At 41.4% G+C, this 25,223-nt stretch overlaps 1 protein-coding gene across 9 annotated transcripts in view; it reads left to right on the forward strand.

Annotated features, from left to right (window-relative positions):
* ZMIZ1 (zinc finger MIZ-type containing 1) overlaps positions 1-25,223 on the forward strand; it is a 307,061-nt gene that overhangs the window by 134,994 nt on the left and 146,844 nt on the right. For 8 of the 9 annotated variants that reach the window (XM_026855129.1, XM_026855130.1, XM_026855128.1 and 5 more), the window contains one exon: positions 6,091-6,200. In XM_026855129.1, the coding sequence (XP_026710930.1) occupies positions 6,141-6,200 (60 nt within the window). In that variant the 5' untranslated portion in view covers positions 6,091-6,140. Of the gene's footprint in view, positions 1-4,002; positions 4,024-6,090; positions 6,201-25,223 lie in introns of those variants that run through there. The other variant, XM_026855132.1, reaches the window with a different exon arrangement.

Here is a 25,223-nt window from a genome sequence, read left to right on the forward strand (position 1 = left end):
GGCCCCCCCGCGGCCTCCGCGCCGCGGGCCTCCCGGCCTCCCGGCCCCGCACTCTCCCCGCGTCGTTAGCCAGCGCGGTCCTTTCCCGCCCTCGTGCTAGCTTGGCTTATTGCTTGATCAAAGTCACTTATTAGATAAAAATTGTGTGCCCTCTCCTACGACCCTCAGCACGCTGGAGACATGCAGGAAATGATTAGTCTTAGATGACTGAATAAACAGTGTTAACCAGCTTGTGTGGTGGGATGGGCCTGGGAGAGGAAGAGGGATGTTTGAAAACCGCTATGTTGAATTCCTGCTTAGGGGTCAGGTTTTTTTTCTCCCTTTCACTGTTACAGAGGAAATTTCTGAAGCGGTAACGTTTTTTTGTATGTCTTTTCCATGTCCTTCCTTCAACTGCGTGCTTCGAAGTGGCTCCAAATGAGATGTTGTTAATTATAGCAGCCACAGTTCCCCAAAGGGTGGCTGGCAGCGTGCTCTCCCCTCTGGAAATGGAAACCCAGTGTTACATGTTGCTGCTGGCCCTCAAACACCTTTCACAGCAGCCGTTTCCCTGCCTCGCCTGTCTCCTTGGAATGTCCGCCTTTCCTTCTCTGCTTTCAAAACAGCTTTCTGGTGGAAAGATTATGTGCTAAAAACTTGATTTGTCAAGAAATGGCACGCTCTCGCCCGGATGAGGGGCGAGTGGCAGTGCTCAGGCTTGGTCAGGCTGTGGGGCCTGCACCACCCTCGGCTGGGCAGCAGGCGACATGTTTCCAGTGAGCCCTGCCCTACTTCTGTGTCTGCCCCAAACTGAGGGAAGAAAATGTGTGAGAGGGGAGGAAATGCAGAAAAAGCACCGTGTGGGAGAAGGTCGTGCCTGTTTCAGTGGGTGGTCCAGGTCTCCCATGACATGGTCAGTTGGTCCTGGGATGGCAGAGTTCTTGCTGTGGATGGCAGCCCTGGCCATGAGGAGAGCTCATCCCAGAGCAGAACTCGAAACCACACTTACTTTCAAACTGTAGTATGTTTTTAGATATGTCAGTGTTTTGAAGCGGTGCTGAAATGTTGGAATTTTTTTAGGAGGCTGCTTAGGCTGCCTTAGGAACTGGTAGGGACCATGTTTTACTAAATTGTCCTTCTTAAATGAATTATTCGAAGTCCAGTTTCTGATACAATAAGTGCAAACTCCTGATATGAACTTTCAACTAACACAGAGTGTAGGAGAAACTTGTGAAATTCTCTTTCTTACAGCTACTACATAATTTCATTTTTTTCAGTATTAAAGAGGGTTTTGTAGTAATGGTCTAAGAAAAAAGATTCAAAAAAAGTCTTAACAGGTCAATACATCTGTTCCTTTAAAAAAACACATTCTCCATTTTTGAGACATCATAAATATGCAAATGAGGGCTTTTTAATTACTGCCTAGGGCTATAAATTCACATGCTAGAGGGGAGGGAAGAAGGAAGACAGATAATTTTTTTTTTTTTTTTTTAGAAAGAGAGAGATTGGGTCTTACCTCAGAAAAGACAGCAGAAGACTGGGACTTTTTATTGCTGAATTACCAGAAGGTGCTGGGAGCATTTATTTTTTTGTTTATCCTTTTGCATGGAATTAGCATATAAAGCAGTAGTGTACGACCTTTCTGGCTAATGTGTGCTCCAAAGAGAGGGGATTTGATATGAACCACCAGGTAAAATTCCCTTCTCTATCCCACTCTGCCAGTATCCTTAATCCTGATCAGCAACATCCCCTGCTGTCTGTCGAGCTGCTCGCAGTGCCTGAATCTTAGCATGGTTTCTAATGCAGGTACACCAGAGGCAAGAAAGAGACCCTGCAAAGTCTTGTGACCTGATAAGCACTCGGCACGTAACCGAAGTATGCTCTCATTCGGCCCTGCCAGCCTTTCTGTATCTTAAGCACCATTATTTTCAAGTAAGATGTTCTTGCTGCTACCTTTAAAACAGCATGAGATTGACAAAAAGAGTGGTTTTTTAAATTTCAGGATGTGGGGGTGCATGTGGGGAACAAGACCAATGTAGAGTAGTAGTTGTTGTAGTAGGCATAGTTACTGAAAATTTAATTCTGCTGGTATTTTTCCCACACAAAATGATATGGTATCAAAACCCTTATTCTGCTTTGGTAAAACTTAAGATCCATATGATAATTTTCGCTTTCCACATTTAATCTTTTAGTTCTTGCTGAGGCCTGTGAAAGAATAATTTTCAGATAATAATGGTTTCCCACTAATGAGCTCCATGTTTTTTATAGCAGAAATGACTTAGAGCTAGTATACTCACTGAAAAAATTATTCTATTTGATGCTTTTGTAATGTATCTGAGAGAAAGGTAAAAATTAGTCTTGTGGGTGTGAGGCAGGTTATTTCAAGTATAAAGTGTGTCATTGTATGTGGTGAGGCTTCATGCATACAGTTTTGGCTGTTTAGTTCATGCAACAAATGTTTACTGCCCCAGGGAGTTAGTGGACTGAGGGGTTTCTCTGGACCAGAATAGAATAAATGAGCTTGGGCTGGTGGCAGTAAAGGGCTGGCACCGCGGTGTCTGTCCATGCAATGAGGGGGAAGAGGTGGAGGGAGACTGGCAGGGCAGAGACTGTTTTAGCCAGAGAGCACTACCGATGTGAGAGCAAGTGGAGTTGAGGATGGAAGTGAAAATACTTCTAGCTACTAGGGGAAGGGTGAGAGTCAGAGAGCGCTTTTCAGTGGGAGCCATTGGGTTTTAAGAGCAGAACTTTTTCTGAGACTGAATTTGATCAGTTAATGACAGAAATTTTATGGCATATCTGTGTAGGAGATCAGGGGATTGTGCTCCCAGTCCTGCCTCCAAGAGTCCTGTTGGTTTCCTGCTCAGTTGTGCAAGTTAGCTCTGTGTGTTCTGCCCTCTGCTTTTTCAAATGGGCTTTGAGAAGCTATGCTGTGTGGGAGAAATAACAATTTGAACAAGTGCAATAGTAAGCTGTGGTTCAGGTAGCTGATAGCAACCTTTAATTTTGTTACGGCTAACTGGAAGGCAGAGAATTGGGGTGGTATCATACGTACAGTTCATAAATCAACGTGCAGGATAGTTTGTTGGCATGAGTGACAGTACATGAATGCAAGTCGTTGTCTTTGTCTCTGTAAAATCTATCTTCGGTCACTCAGCCCTGAAGTATGTTGCCAGTAACATCAGAGGCAGCTCCTGATGCCACTAGCCATGAGTCTTGAGTGCTGGTGTGTCTGGCTTTACTTAAAAACTGTGTTTTCTGGCAGTATAGAGTATGTCAATATAGCTGTTGCTTGGGATAGATATTCTCTTCAACTTGGCTCCCAGTTTCTCTATGTGGCTCTATGGCACTGAGGAGGTTAAATAGGTAATGCCAAAATAGACAAAAATTGTGTTACAAAGTCAACTAGAAATACAGTTGTTGCTTACTGGATCATTAAGCAAAAATGTCCTGATTTCTTAAAAAAAAAAGCCTGAGTTTTTTCATTTCTTAAAATATTTCAACAAAAATCTATGTGTGTGTATATGTTTGTATTTGTTTTCAGCATGTCCTTCTCTCTCTGTCCTGATATTCAGTTAAAATGCAGATAATGTGTCCCAGCTTGTAAGATGGATCACTGCTGAAATGGTGTCATGTCTGGGCTAGCTTATCTCTTGATAAATACCTCTGCTGTCCACTGAGAGATTAAACTTCATGACTACTGAGGTCTGTTTGGGGGTCTTACAGGCAGATAAGACTGTGTTACCCGCTTTTAATAAAAATGTATCAATTTACATTTGCCAAAGGACCTTTTGATGGCATTTTCTATTGAGAAGGTGGCAGTGTCATAATCAAACAATAATACTTGTATGTGAAACTGGCTTTTCCATTTCATAAGTATTATAATTTATTGACAGGAGTGCTTTATTGAATGCTCTTGTGTCTAGAGTGTGGAGATGAGGAGCTTGAGCTGCTGTTACAAGACCTCATTTAGCTGTCTAGCAGAAAAGATTTCTTTCCCTGAGTCTAATCCGATAGGAGCCATGGAAGAACATTATCAGCAAGGTACAGAAATCTCAGGCGGTTTGGGTGTGTGGGACACACGTGGATGCTGTGGTCTGGAGTCTGTCTCGCTGTGACAGCTGTGCACTCAGGGTTCCCACCAAGGGGAAGACTCTTCTCCTGGGGATTGAGTATGGCTGGTGCTGGATGTGTAGAGGTGCTTTAACTGAAGAGATGTTGAGTCACATGTAGTAGGAGTGGTGAGCAGCCAGCTTCTCTAACCAAACAACTGTCTGAAAAATTTGCTTTCTCTTATTTGTATGTAGGGAGTGGAAAGGAGTTCTGTCATCAGCAGCTCTCTGAATAATCAACTGCCCAGCGCCACTGAAGAGGTTATTAAGGGAGAGGTTTCTGTGTGAGTCCAGAACCTTGCTTGTGCTAGTATAAAGCATTATATAAATACAGCATTTGGGTATATATATCTGAAGCTGTGCCCACTCCCTGTTTGTGAGCATGAGGATACAACTCCTTGGACTGTACTGCTCTGTTGTAGTGAAAGGATACAGGAATTTGTAGGCAAAGACTGTTTTCCTGTTCCAATGCACAGTATCTATGGTTTTATTTCCATTTTAGATGCCGTGAAAGCAATTGAATCAGCAGAGTATACATATATATGTGAAACATCTCTGGGCCACTGAGAGGTGAATTCTAGAAACAAGCACTTAAAACTGCCCAGCTTACTAAGTACAGGCTGGAGTCTCATGCAGTTCTACTTCAAACATAAGTAGAAGTCACAGTGCAAGCAGTTTGGTAATATGAATTATAGATTTAAACTTTTGATTAGTTGTTGGCTTCTGTTGTTATGATCTGCTCTTCTGCCACTTCAGGAAAACTATAAGGCAAGGCCAGAGAGTGAATGGGTGGAAGGGGCCCAGTGTAATGCAAACCATGCCCACACCAGGAGGTTTACTTGTGCTTGTCTTGCTCTTGGTCCAAGTTTGAGTGGCATTTTGGCCATTCCCTCCTTACAGATCAGTAGAGCTGTTTATGCTGTGGCTAACCTTTCACCCAGGTCTGAACATAGAGATATGGGAGAGGTAAATAATGAATTCGGCATGATGTGTGTGTGCTGATTTAGCGCCTACTGTTTTCCCTCTTCCAGGCATTGTTCTTGATTCCAGACACATACCGTTATCTTGACAAAGAGCCATTTACATGTGATGGTGGAGCATGATGTAAAGCATGGCTCTGAGAAAGAGTTAATGAATACACGGAGCAGGGCTTATTTTGATGGCACCAGTGTGTACCAAGCTGCATCCACAAAAATAACTCATAACCAGCATCAGTGGTGGGTTTAGGGGACTGCAGGTTTGCTTTTTAGATCACAGTAACTTGTTGCTAGTTTTCATTTGATGATTTGATACAGCTGTAGCAACATGAATTAAAACTCCTAACACCACTCTGAGCCTCCATTTCCTAAAAATTTTTGAAGTCACAAGGAAGTTTTAATTTGCCTTAAGTTATACAGTTTGTTAGAGATGGGTCTAGACAGTTCAGAACATGTTTTTCTGGAACTAACAAGTAGTTTCTTCAGCTATGGTACCTTAAAGAGCCCAGTTTTCCTAGAAGGCAGGAGCTGGTCAGCCCTTTGATGTGTACATCAGGCCTCTTCGATATACGCTAGGTTGTTCATCTGTAATCGTTAGTCATTTCAGAAGTCTTGGTTGAGTTGTGAATTCCAGTCCTTCACTTGCTGTCATCTAACAATTTCAAGGGCTCGTTAAATAGATCTGCTAGTTGGAGGAGAGTCCAAAGAATACCTGTTGCTTTTATTTTCAGTACAGAAATCCAGAGCCTTCATAACACATTTGTATTATTTTTGGCCATATAATACTTTGCCATATCTGATTAATTTAATACTTATGGATGGTATTTTCTCTTAGAGGAAGACTAGGAAGAATCCCCGTGCCCTTGTTCTTGCAAAAGCCAGACCATCATTGTTACTGAGATTATTATTTTATCTCACAGTGTGCTGTGGTGTTTCTTACAAGCATCTCTGCTCAGCTGTTCAGGTGGTAGAAACACATGGACTGTGTATAGTGATCTTTACTGTTCTTTTTTGTCTTGCAGATCGAGGGATTTTAATGGCTTTCAGGTAGAAGAAAGTGGAGATAATAAAAATGAATTCTATGGACAGGCACATACAGCAGACCAATGACCGACTGCAATGCATAAAACAGGTAAGCTGAAGGTGGAAACAGTTGCGTGTTGTGTGGCAGGTGTGTTATATGTTATGGTTACCTGTTGCTTGATGGATATCCTTGCATTTTAGAGGGAGGAGAGTGGTAGAAATGAGACATTGTAGTCTCATTGAAGAATACCTGCTACAAGAGCTGGTGTATAAACCTCAAAAGCCAAACTTTCCCTTTCACCTTTCTAAGAAATCTTCAGCCCGGAGATTGAACAGTTCTGTCTTCGCTGAAAGCAGAGTGGTGCTAGTTCTGCCAGCTCTTCCCTGAAGCTGTTGCAGTAGGCAGCCATCATATTTGTGCTCTGAGCGTAATAATCCAAAATTTCAACAGGCCAGTTGTGTTTCTAATCCAGTATCTGACCTGAGACCTGCAGTGCTTGGAGACTTGAACTTGGATAGTTGGCATACCTCCAAGCACTCAGGTTAATCGGTTTGCATGGAGATGTGAAAACTTCCATTTGCAAGGTAGAAATTTCAGAAGCATCTGTTTGTGAAGGTGAAGGGCCATTATAATTCACTGAAAGGCAGTGGGACCTAAATCTCATTTACAGGTTTCCCCACTGTAACTGTGTTTGCAAATGCTTTTATAACCAAGTGAAACTACAAAGTCAAGGATGGAATGAGCAGATGCCATCTTTCCCTTCTCTACCCTTCTCAGCGAGCTTTGCTGTTTGGCATTGCAGGCAATATGTATTCTCCCCTCACATACATTCTTCTCTGCATGCAAGAATCCTTAGAGAAAATTCACAGTAATGGTCCTTTGTGTAGAGGAGGTGGGCAAGAAAATGGTTTCTCATGTTGATGTTTCCTGTTTTTATTCTGAACCAATTCATGCATGCAGCAAACAGGTGCATAAATGTAGGCTGAACACTGGTATTTTGGAGATTGCTTATCCCAGCTGGATCCATGAGATGAGCTCTGAAATTCATGGTTGAAATTTTCTCAATTACATTGAAAAACAGAAAGACGCTATTCCATGAAATAATGTTTCCAAATAATTTTCCCCTGTTGTCTGAGCAGTTTTCTTTGTCAGATCAGGCCACAGCATGTTTAGAGGCCAGAGTCCTGCTGTTTCAGTTTTATATTTGTATTAACTAAGTTAAAAACCTACTTCCCTACTTTTGCTGTGGGACATGTATATTGCTTCTTGAGGGAGTGCAGCTTTTCTCTGTTCATATATTTATTTCTATTGTAGACACAAGCACCCTAAATTAAAGGAACTGATAAAAAATAATCATGGGGTTCATCCTGGATCAGTCTAGATTTTTTAAACGTTCTTTTATCTACAACTTCTTCAAGAGGGGCAGTAGAGGGGAAGGTGCTGATCTCCCTTCTCTGGTGACCAGTGATAGGACACAGGGAAATGGAATGAAGCTGTGTCAGGGGAAGTTCAGGCTGGACATTAAGGAAAAGGTTCTTTGATGAGAGGGTGGTTGGTCACTGGAACAGGCTCCCCAGGGAAGTGGTCATGAGTTCAAGGAGCATCTGGATGATGCTCTTAGTCATATGATTTAGTTTTAGGTAGTCCTGTGAGGAGCAGGGAATTGGACTGAATGATCCTTACTGGGTCCCTTCCAACTCTTAGTTTCAGCAGTCTCCATCATTATGTTTTGTCATGTTTGCCTAGATATTAGAAGAAATTTATGTTTTCTAGAATGTGTTGTAATGCAAAGAACAGAAAATTATTTATTTGTAAGTATGGCCATGCAGATATGAAAAAAAGTCTAGAGTTTATACCTAAACCAGCTGATTTTCTCTCCGTGTTTCCTTTATAAGAGAGGATTTCAGGATAAATCAAACAAAGCTAGTTCATAGGTCAAGGAGCAGAAATAGGACTCTGTCCCTTAGTCTGTGGTGGCTCGCTCTCTCTTTCATCACTCTGTGGTGAAAATTAATGCATCTCATGTCCCTTTAGAGGCCTGAGGGAAATATGAATTTTGGGATTTCAACCCTGTTTCTTATGAACAACTGTCTGGTTCAGGAAAAATATGCCCTTGACTGGCACAAATCGGTGTCCTTTTTGGCCATCCTAGCCCATAGGATGAAGTATAAAGTGACTTGCAGGACAATTTAACCTTCCAAGTGTAAGAATAGACCTTTAAGATCCAGTGGAGACAAATGGAGAATCCTTTTACTAGAGTTATTCGTTTATATACATAAAGAATTTGTATTATTGTAATTAGATAAAAGAATATCAAATTATACTTCTTATAGTATTAAAGAGATATTTTTGCCTATGTAATGGGTACTCTGTCAGTTAAACCACTAACTTCATTTATATAGAGAGCTGGTTTACGTATGCAGCTAGGATATTTCTTCAGTGATAAAGGCTGAGGGGAGGAAGGACAGACTTCCCAGAATTCATGAAACATTCTTGGTTTTGTGTGATCCTGTCTGGAAGAAAGGTTGATGTTTTCTGGTGGGCTGGGCCATGCTTGCTTAGCTGCTCTCATCTGTGAGACAGCAAAGGGTGCATGACAAAGAGGTGTCCTACTTGGTCGTGTAGGTGAATTCTGGGTGCCTTTGTTCTGTATAGGCCCAAATAAGAGAATAGGGATGCTTTTGTTTTCAACGTGTGAAAAGTGTGGTTAACCAAGACAGCAGCTGAACACCAAAAATACATAGCAGAAAGCTTTTTTTGTGAAAGTGGCAATACTTGTAGTTTTATTGGAGAGGAATGGATGATTTTTGTTGTTGAAGAACTTAGCATAGAGGCTGCCCATTGTTTTTTCATAGTTTCAAAATCCTGTGCCATATTGGAGAAAGAGACAGAAACTAGCTCTGATTAGCTTTTTGGAGGAGACTCACCTCTCTGTCACAGAGAATTTCCAGCTTGGAGAAATTTACCTTGTTCTTTGAGGAGGGTCATTAGCTGGAAAAATTAACATGGTACACAAAGAGTAATTTCCAGTTCACCTACAGAGAACTGGACTGCACACTGTTACGTGCATGTTGGTTTGGGGAGCAAAGCAGTACCTTTCATGGCCATATCAATGTATCTTCATTGATTTGGGGGATTAACTGCAGGGTCAGACAAAAATCTGCTTGCCTTTTCTTCCCCCTCACTAGACTCCACTCTTTTATCCTTTCTTCCCAGCCTGTGAACAAATAGTATTGCTGGTGGCCTGAAGGGATGTGTGCTTTCAGGGTGGCTAACGGAGCAGTGGCATGGAAGGTGCATTGCAACAGGGGGAGAAAAACCGTCCTTCCTTGGCACCCGGCATCTGTGTGTTTTATAACCTTGCTGGCAGCTAGTGGCTCATGCAGCCAGACCAAGAGCTGTCTGCCGCCCTCCTTGCCCCTCACCCCAGACCCTGAGAAATGCTATAAATGGTAATCCATGTACCTCTTTAACTAGATCAGGTTTCAACATAGGGTCAGGACAGGCTTCTTTCTTCCCAGCTCTGTGACTTGTGAGACACCCACAATATCCTTGCTGACTTCTGTTCCAGGATCAAGGTTGTGTTTTACCTTCATCTTTTTTAGTGCTTTAAAGCTACAAACCCAAAACTTGTATATGATCAGCTAGTTAGGAAATGAAGTGTGTGTTAAGAAGTGTTTCAGAATAGATGAAAGGACAAACTGAAGAGGTGGCTGTGTATTTATGCTTAAAAAACCCCCAGACTTCTGTGGAAGGCTGGAACAGCTTGTGTGGTCTCTTTGTAGCTGATTCCCTCAGTATTTCTAAGTGTATGTGCTTCAAAATCAAACACAGTTTTTTTGATGTACAGTGGAAAAAGTCCAAGTAACAGGCTTCCCTTAACACATACAATTAGTTTGTCATGACACAGAGACTCTTCAGGGTACATTGAAGGAGGCTGGATCTTCAGAGTGCAGACTTTTTTCCTTAAGTTTTTGTCCATACAGACAAAACCACAAAATGATTTTGTGCTCAGTGAAGGTCTGATAGCCCCTGAGAACTGCTCTATTCAAGGCAGCAGTAATAATCTGTTTACCTGCTGAGTACTCACAGCTCGAATAGCTCTGACACATCGTCCACCATGGAGCTCTGGGGCAGCAGGAGCTGACTTGGGCAGGCGCAGAGCTTAATTTGAGGGCATCCCTGGCATGTGGGGCCAAGGCACAACCTTCTGAAGGAGCCAGCCTGGCTCCTACTGCATGGGAAGTCCCAACAGAGATCTGACTGGTTTTTTAAGCTGTTCTTCGTAATAGACCAGAGGTTTGGCTTTAATGAAACACTGTCCATTATTTTCCTTATGTGATACCAGCAAATACCAGGCAAAACCAGTGGGTTGCATGGCATCTCCTCTCTACTATCACCCTGATGGGTCCACTTAAAAAACTTAGAGTGATTTTAAATGTAGGGACTTCTATATTTTGTTGTCAGTTTGTAAGGTTTCTATATGTCTCTTCTGAAATTCTTGAAAAGACAAAGATGGAGAAATTCCTTCTATATTTAAGTTACAAGGAGGCCACCCCTTTCAGAGTAGGTGCATGGTTATCTTCCTGCAGTACTGAGGATGGTTGTCAGGGTATATACTAAAGGTGTGCTGAAATTTTAGTAACAGGTTAAAGGGAAGTATGAAAAGGCTCTCTGGTGTCAAAAGTATCTGGTCATGGTGGGAACAAAGAAGGTTCTCTGCTTCTCATGTCATGGTATGTCAGGACACGTTGAGCGATATCATCGAATGATGCTGGATCACTTGCAGAACTCCAATTAATTGGAGGTACATATCACATAGCTGATTTCTAGAAACAGATTAGCATTTCTCCCCTCTTTTCTTCAAGCAAGCTTGCTGAATAGCTGCAGTTGTGATGCTTTGTCATGTCTACCCAGCCATTCAGAGAGATAGGCTAAAAGTTGTAATTGCTGGGTGTTTGTGTTGATATTTTCTTGCTCAAATTGGAAACAGCCATGCCCATCTCTTTCATCATCCAGCAACTGAGTTTTTGGTCGCTTACAATTCAGAGGAAAATAGAGTTCTTTGTATATTTACATAACTGTTAGCATTTAAGCAGTGAAATGTTTAAACTAATTCTTCTGCTCTTCAGTGTTACTGTTGCAGACTCATGTAAATGCTTAGCAGTCCTAAACATGTCATTTTTAGTACATTTTGGACTGGTTAATATGGACTGGTATGAAATTACAGCTGAAAAGGTTTTGATAAACTTTCATTCCTGAAGAACTTTGAAAATGAGAAGTATTCTTAGGAAGGGATGAATTTATTTACAATACATATATTTGGTTATAGTCCATATAAGTGTTACAGGGTGTTTTAGCAGCTAAGTATAAAATAACATATAGCAGTAAGGCTAATGTTGAAGAAGACCTTTCTTTTCCATAAAAAGGGATTTGATGGGCCGCAAGTGTTAGAGGTTTTTGGTTGAGTGGTCCGTCAATGCCATCTTAGTAGCTATATTTTTTTCATTATTTTCTTTTTCTGAGAGCCATAGCTGCAAATTCTTTGTCTGCTTTTGCGCTCAGTCTGTTGAAATATTCCCCTGCTAGCGTTAAGTATGTTTAGGAAAAACTGACAGCAGACCAGCTTTCCTGGCTCCTCTAGTCCACTTAGAGACTTGTCAATCAACATTCTGTTAGATCCTGCATCCTGGTAGGGACTGCTCCAGGTCAGACAGTGAAGACACAAGGGAAAGAGCAAAGAGGCAAAGTGCTAGAAGCACTTCTGGTGGGGAGAGGGAACGAGACAACTTGATGTTTGCACTATTTGGCTGGTTTGTTTATCTGATGAGATTCCAGTGGGCTGAATATAATCCATCATCTTTTGAGGCAAGCTGGTAAGGTTGGTGTGGGTACACTACTCTCCTTCCCAATTCTGCTGATTGTTTCACTGCAGCACCTGTCCTCAAGGGCTGAGATGTTAGTGTTGCTAACTGTTTTCAAAAATGAAAATATACATGTTTTAAATTTACACTTAAGACTTATAGTACCCATAGTGTTTAGAATAATTTTATTATTTTCTATGCAACTAACTAATCTCGCCTATTGCTTAAAATTACCTATTGGTAAATAAGGATGAACACTTGAAAATTCTAGAAATCTGTAAGTTGGATCCATGGTGTCACCTCAGTGAGGTCAGATGAGGTCAGTAGCTGGGTCAAACTCTGCAGTGAACATGTGACATAGCTGGCAACATGTTTCTAGCTTCTGTCATGCCATTTCTGTCTCTTCCTTCATACATATGCACTTGCTACTCAATTTTCTTCCGTTGTGTGTATTAGTGCAACAGCAAATCCACAGCACGTGTGATTTATACAGCATTTGCACAGCAGGACTGTTGTACCTGTTTGCAAAAGCAGAAGGTGTTTTTGAAAAAGTTTTGTGAAGTGGTGATAGTAATGTTAATACCAAGAGCCTGCAGCAGCATAGACCTCTGCAAACATCTACTGAAGATAAGTCTCCTCACTGTCGAATACTTGTTGCTTCTGTGCGCTAGCAGGAAGAGCCGTTAATAGGCAGGTCACAAAGCTCGTCATACTGCCTGCAGTTTTGTAAACACATGCAAATGAAGATGATATATGGGCAAGCATTTTTCCTTTTGACTTTGAATTATCTCAGTAACGTTTAGGTGGCTGGTAGGACCCATGAGAATAGGTCATGTGACCACAGTGGTATCAGTTTATATGTGGTGGTCATTTTAAATAGTCACTTTGAGATTTTATCTCTGCATAGATTAAGAGATTAAAATAATAAAGATTAAGTCAGTTGATTAAAACTGCTATAAAAAGCACAATCAGTGAGTAAGTAAATTACTCAAGTAAAAAAAAATTAAACACCAATATATGTGCAACAAGTGTGCTGCTGTTTGACTGGGTATACTGAAGACTACTGGTTATTTTTCAAAATCAGTACATTTATTCTCCTGGAATTTGAAAACTTAATAAATGTATTTATTTTAAATACATGTTTTAAAAGTTGGTTCAGTACATAATTTGAGTCGGTGCTTTTTCTCGCCCTTGCTATCAATTCTTAGGTAGCATATGTTCTTTTTAAAGGATGTACTATTGAGAATAGTCTTCCAGTAAAGGGAAGTTGTAATACTTCATTAATGTCTTTAAAACACCTTGATATGGCAAGAACAGCAAAAAAAACGACTGAGCCAAACTTTTCAAAATGCTGTGATATGCACCTCAAATTATTAAGTGGTTCATAGCATAGAATTATTTATGTAGATGCCCCACTTTGCCTGTATTCTTTACTTAATCTTCTACTAAAAGACATTGTGAAGCTAGATTTTTTTGTACAGAAGGCAGGTAAACAAGTCTGGAACAAATTTTCATCAATAAAAAGCAAGAACAATTTACGTAAATATTTGAACGTTTTTCTAATAGTGCAGTAGTAGAGCATGACCACTGCTTTGATAAAATTAACTCTTTGATATGTTGAGATATTCAGGACTGAAACTACTGGCTGAAAATCATGAGGGCATTAGAGAAGAAAGCTCCTGTATCGTTACATCATCTATTGGAATGATAAAGCTAAAGAAGCCACCTATAGAGACATCTTATGCTAGCATGTTATGGTAGGGAGATACTAATGGAAAATGGTTTGTTTCCGTTGCCAAGAAGAGTGAGGCAAACTGATTTCATAATTTAGTTGAGCTGTAATTGCAAATTTAAAGATAGACTGGAGCCTTCCATTGCTGAGCATGGCCTTAGAGAAAGAACAAACAGTTGTATCTTTGTTTCTTGACTTTTTTCCCATAAAATCAGTCTTTGTGAGAGACCAAGGAAATATAATTAAGAGCCCTCTGATTATTTTGGGTCTTTTGTAAACCAGTGTATTATAAATATACTGCAGTTATGTAGATATGAAAGATGCAGAGCAGGAAGACAGCAATGAAATTCTGATCAGCAGAGCTAGAGAGTGATTCATGTTTTAGCTCTTCTAGCTTATGTGTATGGTGCTTGAGGATTGGGATGTTGAATCCATCTCTAACACTTATGTAAAACTAATGGACAAGCCAAGTTTTCGGTGTCTTTCCTCCAGCACATGCACACATAATGCACAATCTTCCTCACAGAGCTCATGGTATAGGAGATCCAGGCAAGAGAACAAGGCTATTCAGTTACCAGGTATTCAGCTTTTCTGAAACCAATGCCAGTTTATACCCACACTTTACATTAAAAGTGTGTAAGAGAAGCATCTGTGGAAATTTGTATTAGTACAGGTTTCTTTCCCTTACAGCTTACAAATGGACAGCTTGCTTTTTTGCAGTTACTGATGCTCCCGTGTTTTATTAGTTCTTTTTCTTATTTGTTTAGCATGTGATCTTCTGTCTTCAGTGTTGACTCCCCTGATCATTTTACCCAGTATTTTCATGTAGTTAAAACATCTGATAAAGAGGTGTTGGTCTTTGCTCAGTATTTACTGTTTTCCTTTGAAAAAGAAGCTGCAGTGGACAAATGGGGCAAAGGTGACTCCCTTTCATGCTGTTTTTTATAAGTAGGCATGGCTAACATGGTTTTAATCTCTCTCCCAGTGTATCTAGTGCTTCTCAAAATGTGAGCTTAATAAAATATTTATAAAGCCTCTGTTGGAATGAGGCATGTAAGTGCAAGATAATGCTATTAATTAGGGATCTCTCAATCTCACAAACACTAAATTGGGGAGGGCGATTATTTGAATACAAAATGCACAGCTTGAGCCTTTTAGTTTTTTGATAAATAAAACAATCTTTGATATTGAAGGGGACTGTAGATAATTGAACTATATATAACCATATCCAGATAAACAAAAATCACACTCCCAAAAGACTGAAAATGGCTCAATACTCCCCTCTATGCTCTTGAAAAATGAAAAGGCCATTTGTTTTGAATCTTCATTGCAGATGAGTTTTTAATATACTGAGTATAGCTGCTTGTGGATAAGGCCTTTGTATAATTGCACTTGACTGTAAAAAGAAGTAACAGAGAAACAACCTATTTCAGACTACAGCATTTTCTACATTTAAAGCATATCCTCTGTTAATATTCTGTGTTTCTGTTAACACCCCCTGAGCTCTGTGGCAGGCAGTGGAGGACATGGCAGGCAGAGAGAGAATTCGTGATGGATGGAGATCTGAAGTAGAGGCCCATGCATGGGAAGGGAAGAGGGGCTCTTGGTTGGGCTTGTGCCAGGAGCCTGCTCAGATTTTAAAGTAATAAAGGCTCTATTTAATGTACAACAGTAAATGATCCTTGATGATTTGCGGGTCCTCTACTGCTTGCTTATGGCGGTGAGTGAGCTATCAAATTTACATCTAGTGGGAACATACTTGTGCACTGAGTAATACACAGAGATCAGCCTTGTCTCCCCTTGGTTACACTCTATCAAGGGTGTCTGACCAGGAATCCTGTTTACATTCTTTAGATAGGTGATTAGTTTTCATTAGGGAGCTGAATGCCCTTTGCCCAACATGCAGGACCACAGTATTTCTGCTCCTGGGTTGTTTCAGTTGAAGGGCATGTAATCTTTCTGTTCTCTCTGTTTCTTCCCTTTCCAGGTCCCTTTCTTTCCTACTCCCCTTTTGGCCCCCACTTCAGCACAACAATGCATTTTCATTACATGTGATTGCAGGTGTGTTTGGATGAATATTAAGATAGACAAAAAAAGTCTGAATTGCCTGGCACAATCTGCCAAAGCCACCTGGACACCAAGTCCTGTCTCTCAAGGGTCAGACTGGGTATGCACCAGAGTTAGAAAAGTCATGGAGGCATGGAAAAGAGTGGATCAGCTGTGTCCTCAACCAGTGTCAGTTGGTTTAGTTCCTGTTGTGGTTTGAGCTCAGAGGGCAACTGAGCGCTCAAACCAGGACAGCTCCAAAGGAACAACGCTTCTGCATTGATAGTTTTGAGCATCCTTATTTTTATCTATAAAGTTTGGTAACTGCTGTATGTTTTGTTTTATTTTTAAATTCCATACAACTGTATGAGAATTTTAACTTCCATTGTCGTAGAGAAGGGCTTGAAAACCTGCATGCCAGCATCTGAATATAGCAAGCAGATCACGTGAACTTCAGAGTTGTATACATGCATTTCAAATGTCACAAGCTCTATGCAAAGTTTATAGCCTGCTGAATATGTCTCATTATTTGGAAAACAGGGGGTTTATATCACTTGAAATTCTGGACCTGTTGCAAAATTTTGCGGAACTTGTAGATGAACCTGTTGTCTAAACCAGGAATAAGTCGATTGAATTCTGAGTATTAACCCCAGAGTAAATATATACAATATCAGAAGACTACAAATCATTATTTCCTTTTGGCACCTCTCTTCAAATACATCATGTGTTATGGATAATAATGAGGATTATTAATTACAACAAATATTTATTTAAGTTGAAATAATCAAAAGTGCCATTATTACTAAAAGAGGGGGTTGTTGTGAGACAGGAGGAGTGTTTGTACTGTGAACTTAACTTTGTCTTCCTCTTATATTAGTGGTATAGCTCCACCTTCGGGAGAAGTTTCGTGATGCATTTAATCCAAAGTGGTCTGCTGAGAGCTGAGTCCTGATACCTTCCCAGCCCTACCCTTTGTTTGCTGCCACCTTCTTTGAGACAGGTCTAATGATTGTGTGGTCCCATGGGGAATCTCACTGTAAGTGATGACTGAAAATCAGTATTTGGGAGGTTAGTTCACGGTCAGAAGAGTGAGCATGGTCTGATGCACTGAAAAGTGGTGGAAGTACACGGTTTGGAGAAGAAGCTCTTGGGCGCAGCCTGCCATGAGAGTAAGCATATCAAGAAAATACATCCTTAGTTTTGGGTCAACTTCAGTCTAGTATTGGCATAAAAAGATGATGTGCTGTAACTCGTGATCATTCCCATGAGCTCCTGCATGGCCTGTAGTTGGAGTGGCACACACTGCTGTTGCCTTCTCTGCTAGTGCCAAGGTTCAAGGAGCTGCACTGTATGCGATTTTGGAGAGCCAGTGCAGCTGAAATTAGTAGTATAGGGTCAGGCTAGTTCACCACGCAGCCGTGCGTCCTCTTGTGCTGTGCAGGAGAGCCGGCAGGAGATGGCAGAGCCATGGGAGCCTTTCAGGGCTGGCAGCCACCAGTGCTTGCGTTAGCTGGCAGCGCTTGCGGAACAGCAGCCGTAGCTTTCTGTCCTGCAGGAGAGCAGCTGCCTCCTGGATTTAATTTCACTAGTTGGTGTGCCAGAAGTTTTACCAAGTGTGCCACATGGTGTGTAGGAACGGGTTAATTTCTGAGTGAAGAAAAGGCTACCTACCATCTAGCTGTGTTTTCTTTTTCCATGCAGTCAAAAGCTCTGTGTGTTGCTAGTGTGTTCTGTCGCTAAGGTAAAATTCCCAGACTCACTGATTAGTGAAGCTAGACAGTAGACAGGGTCCAAGTGGCTAACCATGTGAGAAATTCAGTGACTGTAGGCTACTGTTAATTAACCTAGAATCTAGCAAAACGGCATAGTGTCTGTGTGATTTTATATTATCTTCAGCAGCTCAATTAAAGAGTGAGACACAGAGCAGACATAACTCGGCAAAATAAGCAGACAACTTGACTCAGCCTTCATAATTTGGTGTGACATCACGTAAATAAATGCAATAACTTGTTTAGCATAGTTAAGTAGTTTGCTGCTGAAAAACTTATTTGCATGGCATATGATTTTGAATAGGTTAAGTTGTGGCAAATTAGGTCTGTGCCTTCAGTCTAATGTATTCCACAGAAAAGAGTGAAAAAAATATTCCATCAGAGAGATGTCATTTGTAAATTGAAATTCTACATTTGTTTTCTATAGCAACAAACTGGAACATATGGATTCCATGTTTAAATGATTCGCTTTCCATACTATTGCTGTCATGTTAGCATTTCTTGATGTGTGTTTACGAGATAATGTTTACCCTCTGTAATTGCTCTTAATTTTGATTGTTATTCATCCATTACTTACTAGACTGTTCTGTCTAAAATATGAGTGTGCATCTAGGTTGCAGTCTTCTGTATTTAGAAGAGATAAAGCTGTTGTCCTTGCCATGGTTCAGTGTGGTTTCTGTCTCTAAAATCACATTGAGTCTTTGGTTGCAGGAAGTGGTTTGCACCTACTTTGGTGTGGATGTGTAGATTGAAAGTACTCAATTGTGCTTTAGTATCCTTTTAAAAAATAAGCTTCTTAGTACATATACCTGTTCCACTCACAGGGGCCTGAATTCGTATGCGGGATGAAGTTTATACTTTTGGGTGCATTGTAGAATTTTATTGCATATCAAGACTTTTTGGTCATTGTCTAATTGGAAGGGAGTAACAATTACATGAAGTGGCTGTATTTTGAAACATTTGCACCAAAATTTGCCACATTATCAGGTGGGGGTGTGTCCTCCCTAAATTTCAATCTCAAAACTGTGCCAGCCTCTTCAGGTGAGGTAGGATTCCACTCTGAAATTTCAGTATGAGCAACAAACGGGGAGCTTGAAGACATGATGCAGCACGAGAACTATGACATAGCAGCTGTCACAGAAATATGGTGGGATGCCTCACACGACTGGAGTGCTGCAGTCGATGGCTACAAGCTCTTCATGAGGGACAGGCACACAGACAGCTGCTGTGAAAGCCAATGAACTTGGTTCATAGTGTACCTGCATCCTGTCCATGTGTCCACTCATTTACGAAGATGGTCAGTGCTTTATGTAAATAACATGTTTAAGTCAGGGCAGTGGTCACAAGCAGCAGGTAGATGTTCCTGTCTTCCCTGGAATCCAGCCCAAGTGCCACTCCAGAGATAGGAAAGGGGCTTTGCTGGTATAATTCAATCTATTAGACATAGTCAAGTGGAGAGCAAAGTCCTTTGCTGTTTTCTCCATCCCCCTACACCACACTGAAAATTCAAGCGCTACAGAGAATGCAAGATTCCTTCCAAGACCAAAAATAAATGACTCTGAAAGACTGTCTCTTCAAAGCACCACCTGGTGATCCCTGCAGTAATGATACACTCACATACATCAAGTATTTCTGTGATTTCTGTTCAATTCAGACTAAGGAAGTATTAGAAGTATTAGGGTTTTGGAGTTACAAATAATTACACTGAAATTTTTTTTAGATTTTGAAGTAACAGAAATTGTCATGTTCCACTAATAGCCTTCTAAAAAGCAGATTTACTGAAAGCAATCTGGTAAATAACTGATTCATTCAGTTCATTGGCTTTGTTCATCTCTGCTTCAGATTTTATTCACACAAATCCTCTCCACTTCTTGAAAACACCATTGCTTGCAAGCGTGGTGGTGTTAGGTAGCCCTTCACTAGTAGCTTTGAAGATACACCAAGGTGTATCATAGCCAGATCTGGTTCATTTTCACTTTTTTCAAAACCATCTACTAATGAGGTGGTTTTTTTTTTTTTCCTTGTTTACATGAAGCACAGTTTCAGACTAGACTCTTCAGGCACACGCCTTGCTTCTGTCAAAATGCTGCCAATAATTTCAGTTGAAGAGAATGAAGCCATGCATGGGAAATACTTCACAACAAAGCTGATGGATGGATCTGGCATAATCTTTGTTTTGTACTTCTGTGCTTGGATCAAGAGCTAAGAAAATCTCATTAATTTCTTGTTTGATGAATGTAATAGATGTAATATTCTTCTCAAGCAGGCTTTCTGTGGTGAGGATGTGAATGATGTTGGGGCTTTTTCTCCGGGTGCAGTGTTTAAGCTGTCAATAAATGAAAATTCACAGTAGGAATTTGGAATGTCTTCTTGTGTAACTGAGGAAAGGAATTGCACCTGCCTTCACACTTTGGTTCGTGCTGAACCTTTTCCTTGTTTTCCACAAAAGTGACCTTGTGCTCTGTAATCTGAAAAAGCAAAACTGGAAGATAACCTTAATTTAAAAATATTAAGAAAGTCAAAAAGTTGTGAGAAGTATGTCCCAGACAGAACTGCGTGTGACATTGCAAGAAGTGTCCCCCACAGGACCAGCTTTTCCCTTGTCCCAGAAACTACTCAAATCCACTCCACAGAGGTGGAAGCCACTGATATTCTGACAGTGTTTTCTTCTGGTTTGTCTGGGGCTTTTTATCCTATAATGGAACTAACAGAATGTCTTATCTTGCCCAATGAGCTTCTAAACTAGTTTCAGTTGTGTAGTTGCATTTAACAAGTCAGGATTTCAGCATCCCCTTTGTATTTAAGAAGTGTGTTGTGATAGCGTGCCTCAGTGCTCAGTCTCAATTCAGTGAAAGAATTTGATGGAGGGTTACAGAACAAACATTTAAATCAAGTGATTGAGGTCACCCCTGCTTTGACACAGGCAAGTAGAAGGAGCCTGTTCTTCCACAGGGAAGTGCAAATTTAATATATGTTAGACCTTTATTCTGGGGAAGGGATACTGCTTTTCAGTGGTGTCATGGTAAGTAGAAATTGGCATCATGTAAACTGAAAATTAAGCATATGGCTAAGGTCTGCTTTTTATTTGTTAGCCTAAACCTATAAAACCTGTTCTGATTTAAATATAATGTCTGTTTCTCAATAGGGAAATTTCATTGTAAATGTCAGTGGAAGATGTCATGTGTGTAGCTGACAAACAGCAACACTGGCGACAATAAATAGTATCTAGCTCTTATTTAGGGCTTTACATTAGTGAATCTCAATTCATTTCACAAGGAGGAAAGGATTATTAAAGACTATTTCAAGTACACAACTGAGTAGCTTTCAGTGAATTTTCCCTTGTGTTGTTTCTGTGGCGAAGGGATTTTTGCTTTGGGTTTTTTTTCCCTCCTGAGAGATCTGTGACCTGTGTCCTACAGATGCAGTATGTGTTCAGCATGGTGCGATTTGTTCACCAGCTTACGTGTCTTTCTTGCCTTCTGGAAATCATGTATTTGATAATAGCAGAGCTTATATGTGCTGTTGTAGAGCGGTTTGAACCAACTTCTTTTTCCCCTGCAGATGAAAGTGGCATGCGGAAGGAGCACTATACACTGAGGGATTTAGTGTCAGGCAATCACTTCTCTAGAGGATTAAAAGAAGCCTTCAAAAAGGCATCCTTCTTCCTTTTACTTACAAGATTCACAACCCAAACTGCTGGTTCTGTTCATGGGATTTTTTTTACAAAAAGCCTTAAAATATGGCTTCTTATGTTTATTTACTTGGATTCTTCTCTTTAATTTGCTATAGTTTTAACTCCTCCACCAACTAGATGATCAACTGACAAAGAAATGTTGTTCTGAAATGGAGCCCAGGTAGAGCTATCAAACTGGATGGTAACATGAGCTAGAGTCCGTGTCTGTAGAGCAGAGGAAGAAAACTACCTTGCACAATGCCTGTCTGCTTTTTCAAATTCTGTTACTATTTTAAAAATCTATGCCCCACACGTCAGCCACCTCTTGTTAAAAACAAGGCCTCTGACCAAGCATCATCACTGAATAAGAATTACAGTAGTGTTATCCAAAAGCTCACAGACTGGGAACTCCTCAAAACCTGCCATGAGAGGAATTTTTTTTCTTCAGTTGTCGTAGAGTTAATATATGCAGCTTCTCAGGCATGAGGGGACAAGGGGGAAGAAATAGGTTGTGAACATTATTGTTAATCCAGATGCTTAGAAATGAGCAGTCATGTTTTCCCAAATTATACAATTGATTCAAAAACAATAATGTATTTTTAAAATTATGCCTTTGGGGTTTGTGCCTTCCAGATAAAATGCTAATCTCATTTTTATGTTTTTCTCAGCTACCCCAAGAATTATAAAACTACTATTTAAAAAAATACCAACAATTCCTAAATACATTTCTTCCTCCTTGTTTCTTGAGTTTTCATTGAAACATCTAGCATTACCAGAACAGGAACATTTAGTAGCAATATTACTCATGTAAATTGAATTCCTCTGCTGCTGCTAAAATGTTGGAGTACTCTGGCAATGTAGCACCATGAGGGATGACAGTGTGAATAATAGTAGCAGGTAAGTTTATTAAATGCCTCTAAAAACAGGACTACAGGGTGTTCAGTACAAAGGCAGAGATGAATGTAATGGTTTAAAAATTGCGTTGCCCGTGCAAATTTCAAAACAAAAACTTGATTTTTTTTTTCCCTCAAAACTGTGCCAGCCTCTTCAGGTGAGGTAGGATTCCACTCTGAAATTTCAGTATGAGCAACAAACGGGGAGCTTGAAGACATGATGCAGCACGAGAACTATGACATAGCAGCTGTCACAGAAATATGGTGGGATGCCTCACACGACTGGAGTGCTGCAGTCGATGGCTACAAGCTCTTCATGAGGGACAGGCAGGGAAGGAGAGGTGGTGGAGTGGCCCTGTATGTAAGAGAATGCTATTACAGCTCAGAAATCAAGCACAGTGATAATGGGGTTGAGAGTGTTTGGATTAGGTTAAGGGCCAGTAAAGCAGATCTTTCTGTGGGCATCTGCTATAGACCCCCAACCAAAGCAGTGAGGTGGATGAAGGCTTCTGTAAAGAGTTGGGAGAAATCTCGTGGTCACTTGCCGTTGTTCTTGTGGTGGACTTTAACCTCCCGAGTATCTGCTGGGATCACAACACAGCAGAGAGGGAACAATTCAGGAGGTTCCTGGAACGTGTGGAGGATAACTTCCTCACACAGCTGGTGAGCGAGCTGACCAGGGAAGGTGCCCTCCTGGACCTGCTGATTGTGAACAGGGAAGGGCTTGTGGGGGGAGGTAAAGGTTGGAGGCAATCTAGGGTGCAGTGATCATGAGATGATTGAGTTTTCGATCCTTGGACAAACAAAGAATGGGGTTAGTAAAACTGCCACCTTAGACTTCCAGAGGGCTAACCTTGACCTGTTCAAAAGACTGATTAACAGAATCCCTTGGGAGGCTGCCCTGAAGGATATGGGAGTCCAGGAAGGCTGGACATACTTCAAGAGAGAAGTCTAGAGGGCACAGGAGCAGGCTGTTTCTGCATGCTGAAAAACAAGCAAGTGGGGAAGGAGACCAGCCTGGCTAAACAGGGACCTTTGGCTGGACCTCAAGAACAAAAGGAGAATCTATGACCTTTGGAAGAGGGGCCAGGTCTCTCATGAAGACTGTAAAGATGTAGTGAAGTTATGCAGGGGGAACATTAGGAGTGCCAAAGCACAGCTAGAGCTCAACTTGGCTGCAGCTGTTAAGGATAATAAAAAATGTTTCTATAAATTCTTTAGCAGCAAAAGGAGGATTAGGGAAAATCTCCCTCCTTTACTGGATGCAGAGGGAAACATGGTAACTAAGAATGAGGAAAAGGCTGAGGTGCTCAACGCCTATTTTGACTCAGTCTTTAGCAGTGGAACTGGCTGTTCCCTGGACACCAGCCTCGTGAGCTGGGAGATGGGAAGGGGAAGCAGAATGAGATCAGCACAGTTGAAGAGGAGGTGGTCAGAGACCTGCTACACCACTTGGATGCACACAAATCTGTGGGACCAGATAGGTTACACCCAAGGGTGCTGAAAGAGTTGGAGGTGGCAAATGTGACACCCATCTACAAGAGGCAGAAAAGATGATCCAGGAAACTATAGACCTGTCAGTCTGACCTCAGTGCCAGGGAAGGTCATGGAGCAGGTCATCTCGGGTGCCATTAAAAGTCATATAATGGACAGCCAGGGTATCAGGCCCAATCAGCATGGGTTTATGAAAGGCAGGTCCTGCCTGACAAACCTGATCTCCTTCTATGACAATATGACCCAACTATTGGATGAGGGAAAAGCTGTGGGTATTTTCTACCTGGATTTTTGAAAAGCATTTGACACAGTTACCCATGGAATTCTCATAAAAAAACTGGCTGCCCATGGCCTGAATGAGCGAATGGTCTGCTGGCTCAAGCACTGGATGGATGGACGGTCCCAGAGAGTGGTGGTCAGTGGAACTAAATCCAGCTGGTGGCCAGTCACAAGTGGTGTTCCTCAGGGCTCGGTGTTGGGACCATTTCTGTTTAACATCTTTATTGATAATCTTGATAAGGACATAGAGTGTATCATCAGTAAGTCTGCAGATGACACCGAGTTAAGCGGGAGTGTCAATCTGCATGAAGATAGGGAGGCTCTACACAGAGACTTGGATAGATTGGATCGGTGGGCCAATGTTAACAGGATGAGCTTCAACAAGGCCAAGTGCCAGGTCCTACACTTGGGCCACAACAACCCCATGCATGGCTACAGGCTTGGGGAGGTGTGGCTGGAGCTCTCTGGAAGAGAAGGATCTGGGGTTTCTAATTGACAAGCAGCTGAACATGAGCCAGCAGTGTGTCCAGGTGGCCAAGAAAGCCAGTGGCATCCTGGCTTGTATTAGAAATAGTGTGACCAGTGGAAGTAGGGAGGTGATAGTCCCCCTGTACTCTGCACTGGTGAGGCCACGCCTGGAGTATTGTGTCCAGTTTGGGGCACCTCAATACGAGGTGCTGGAGCGAGTGCAGAGGAGGGCAACGAAGCTGGTGAAGGGCCTGGAGAATAAATCTTATGAGGAGAGATTGAAGGAGCTGGGACTATTTAGTTTGAGGAAGAGAAGGCTGAGGGGAGACCTCATCACTCTCTACAGCTACCTGAAAGGACATTGTAGAGAGGTTGGTACTGGTCCCTTCTCACAGGTGATTAGTGACAGAACAAGGGGGAACAGCTTTAAACTGCAACATGGAAGGTTTAGACTGCACATTAGGAAAATTTTTTTCACAGAAAGAGTGGCCAGACTGGCCAGTGGAATAGGCTGCCCAGGGCAGTGGTGGAGTCACCATCCCTGGATGTGTTTAAAGGTCGTTTGGATGAGATGCTGGGGGATATGGTGTAGGGGAGAACTTTGTAGAGTAGGGCTGATGGTTGGACTCGATGATCCCGAGGGTGTTTTCCAACCTGAATGATTCTGTGATTCTATGTGCTTTCTGTGCACGTAAAACCATTTTTGGTCATAGCAGTAACCCACCACACTTTAGTCAAGAAATAATCCTCTATTTTTTATAATCCTATTGTTGATCACCCAAATTGCTCATGATGATACATCATGATGAACAGAAACCAAAACTCTGAGAAGGGAGTAAAGTAAGTGTGCTTTGCTCTGTCACTGGTATTCCCTGAGACTATCATGTTTGCCTCCTGGCTGGCAGGCGAAGAT

This window comes from Athene cunicularia, assembly GCF_003259725.1.
Source record: "Athene cunicularia isolate RWA chromosome 9 unlocalized genomic scaffold, athCun1 chr9_part1, whole genome shotgun sequence".
NCBI classification, from domain to species: domain Eukaryota; kingdom Metazoa; phylum Chordata; class Aves; order Strigiformes; family Strigidae; genus Athene; species Athene cunicularia.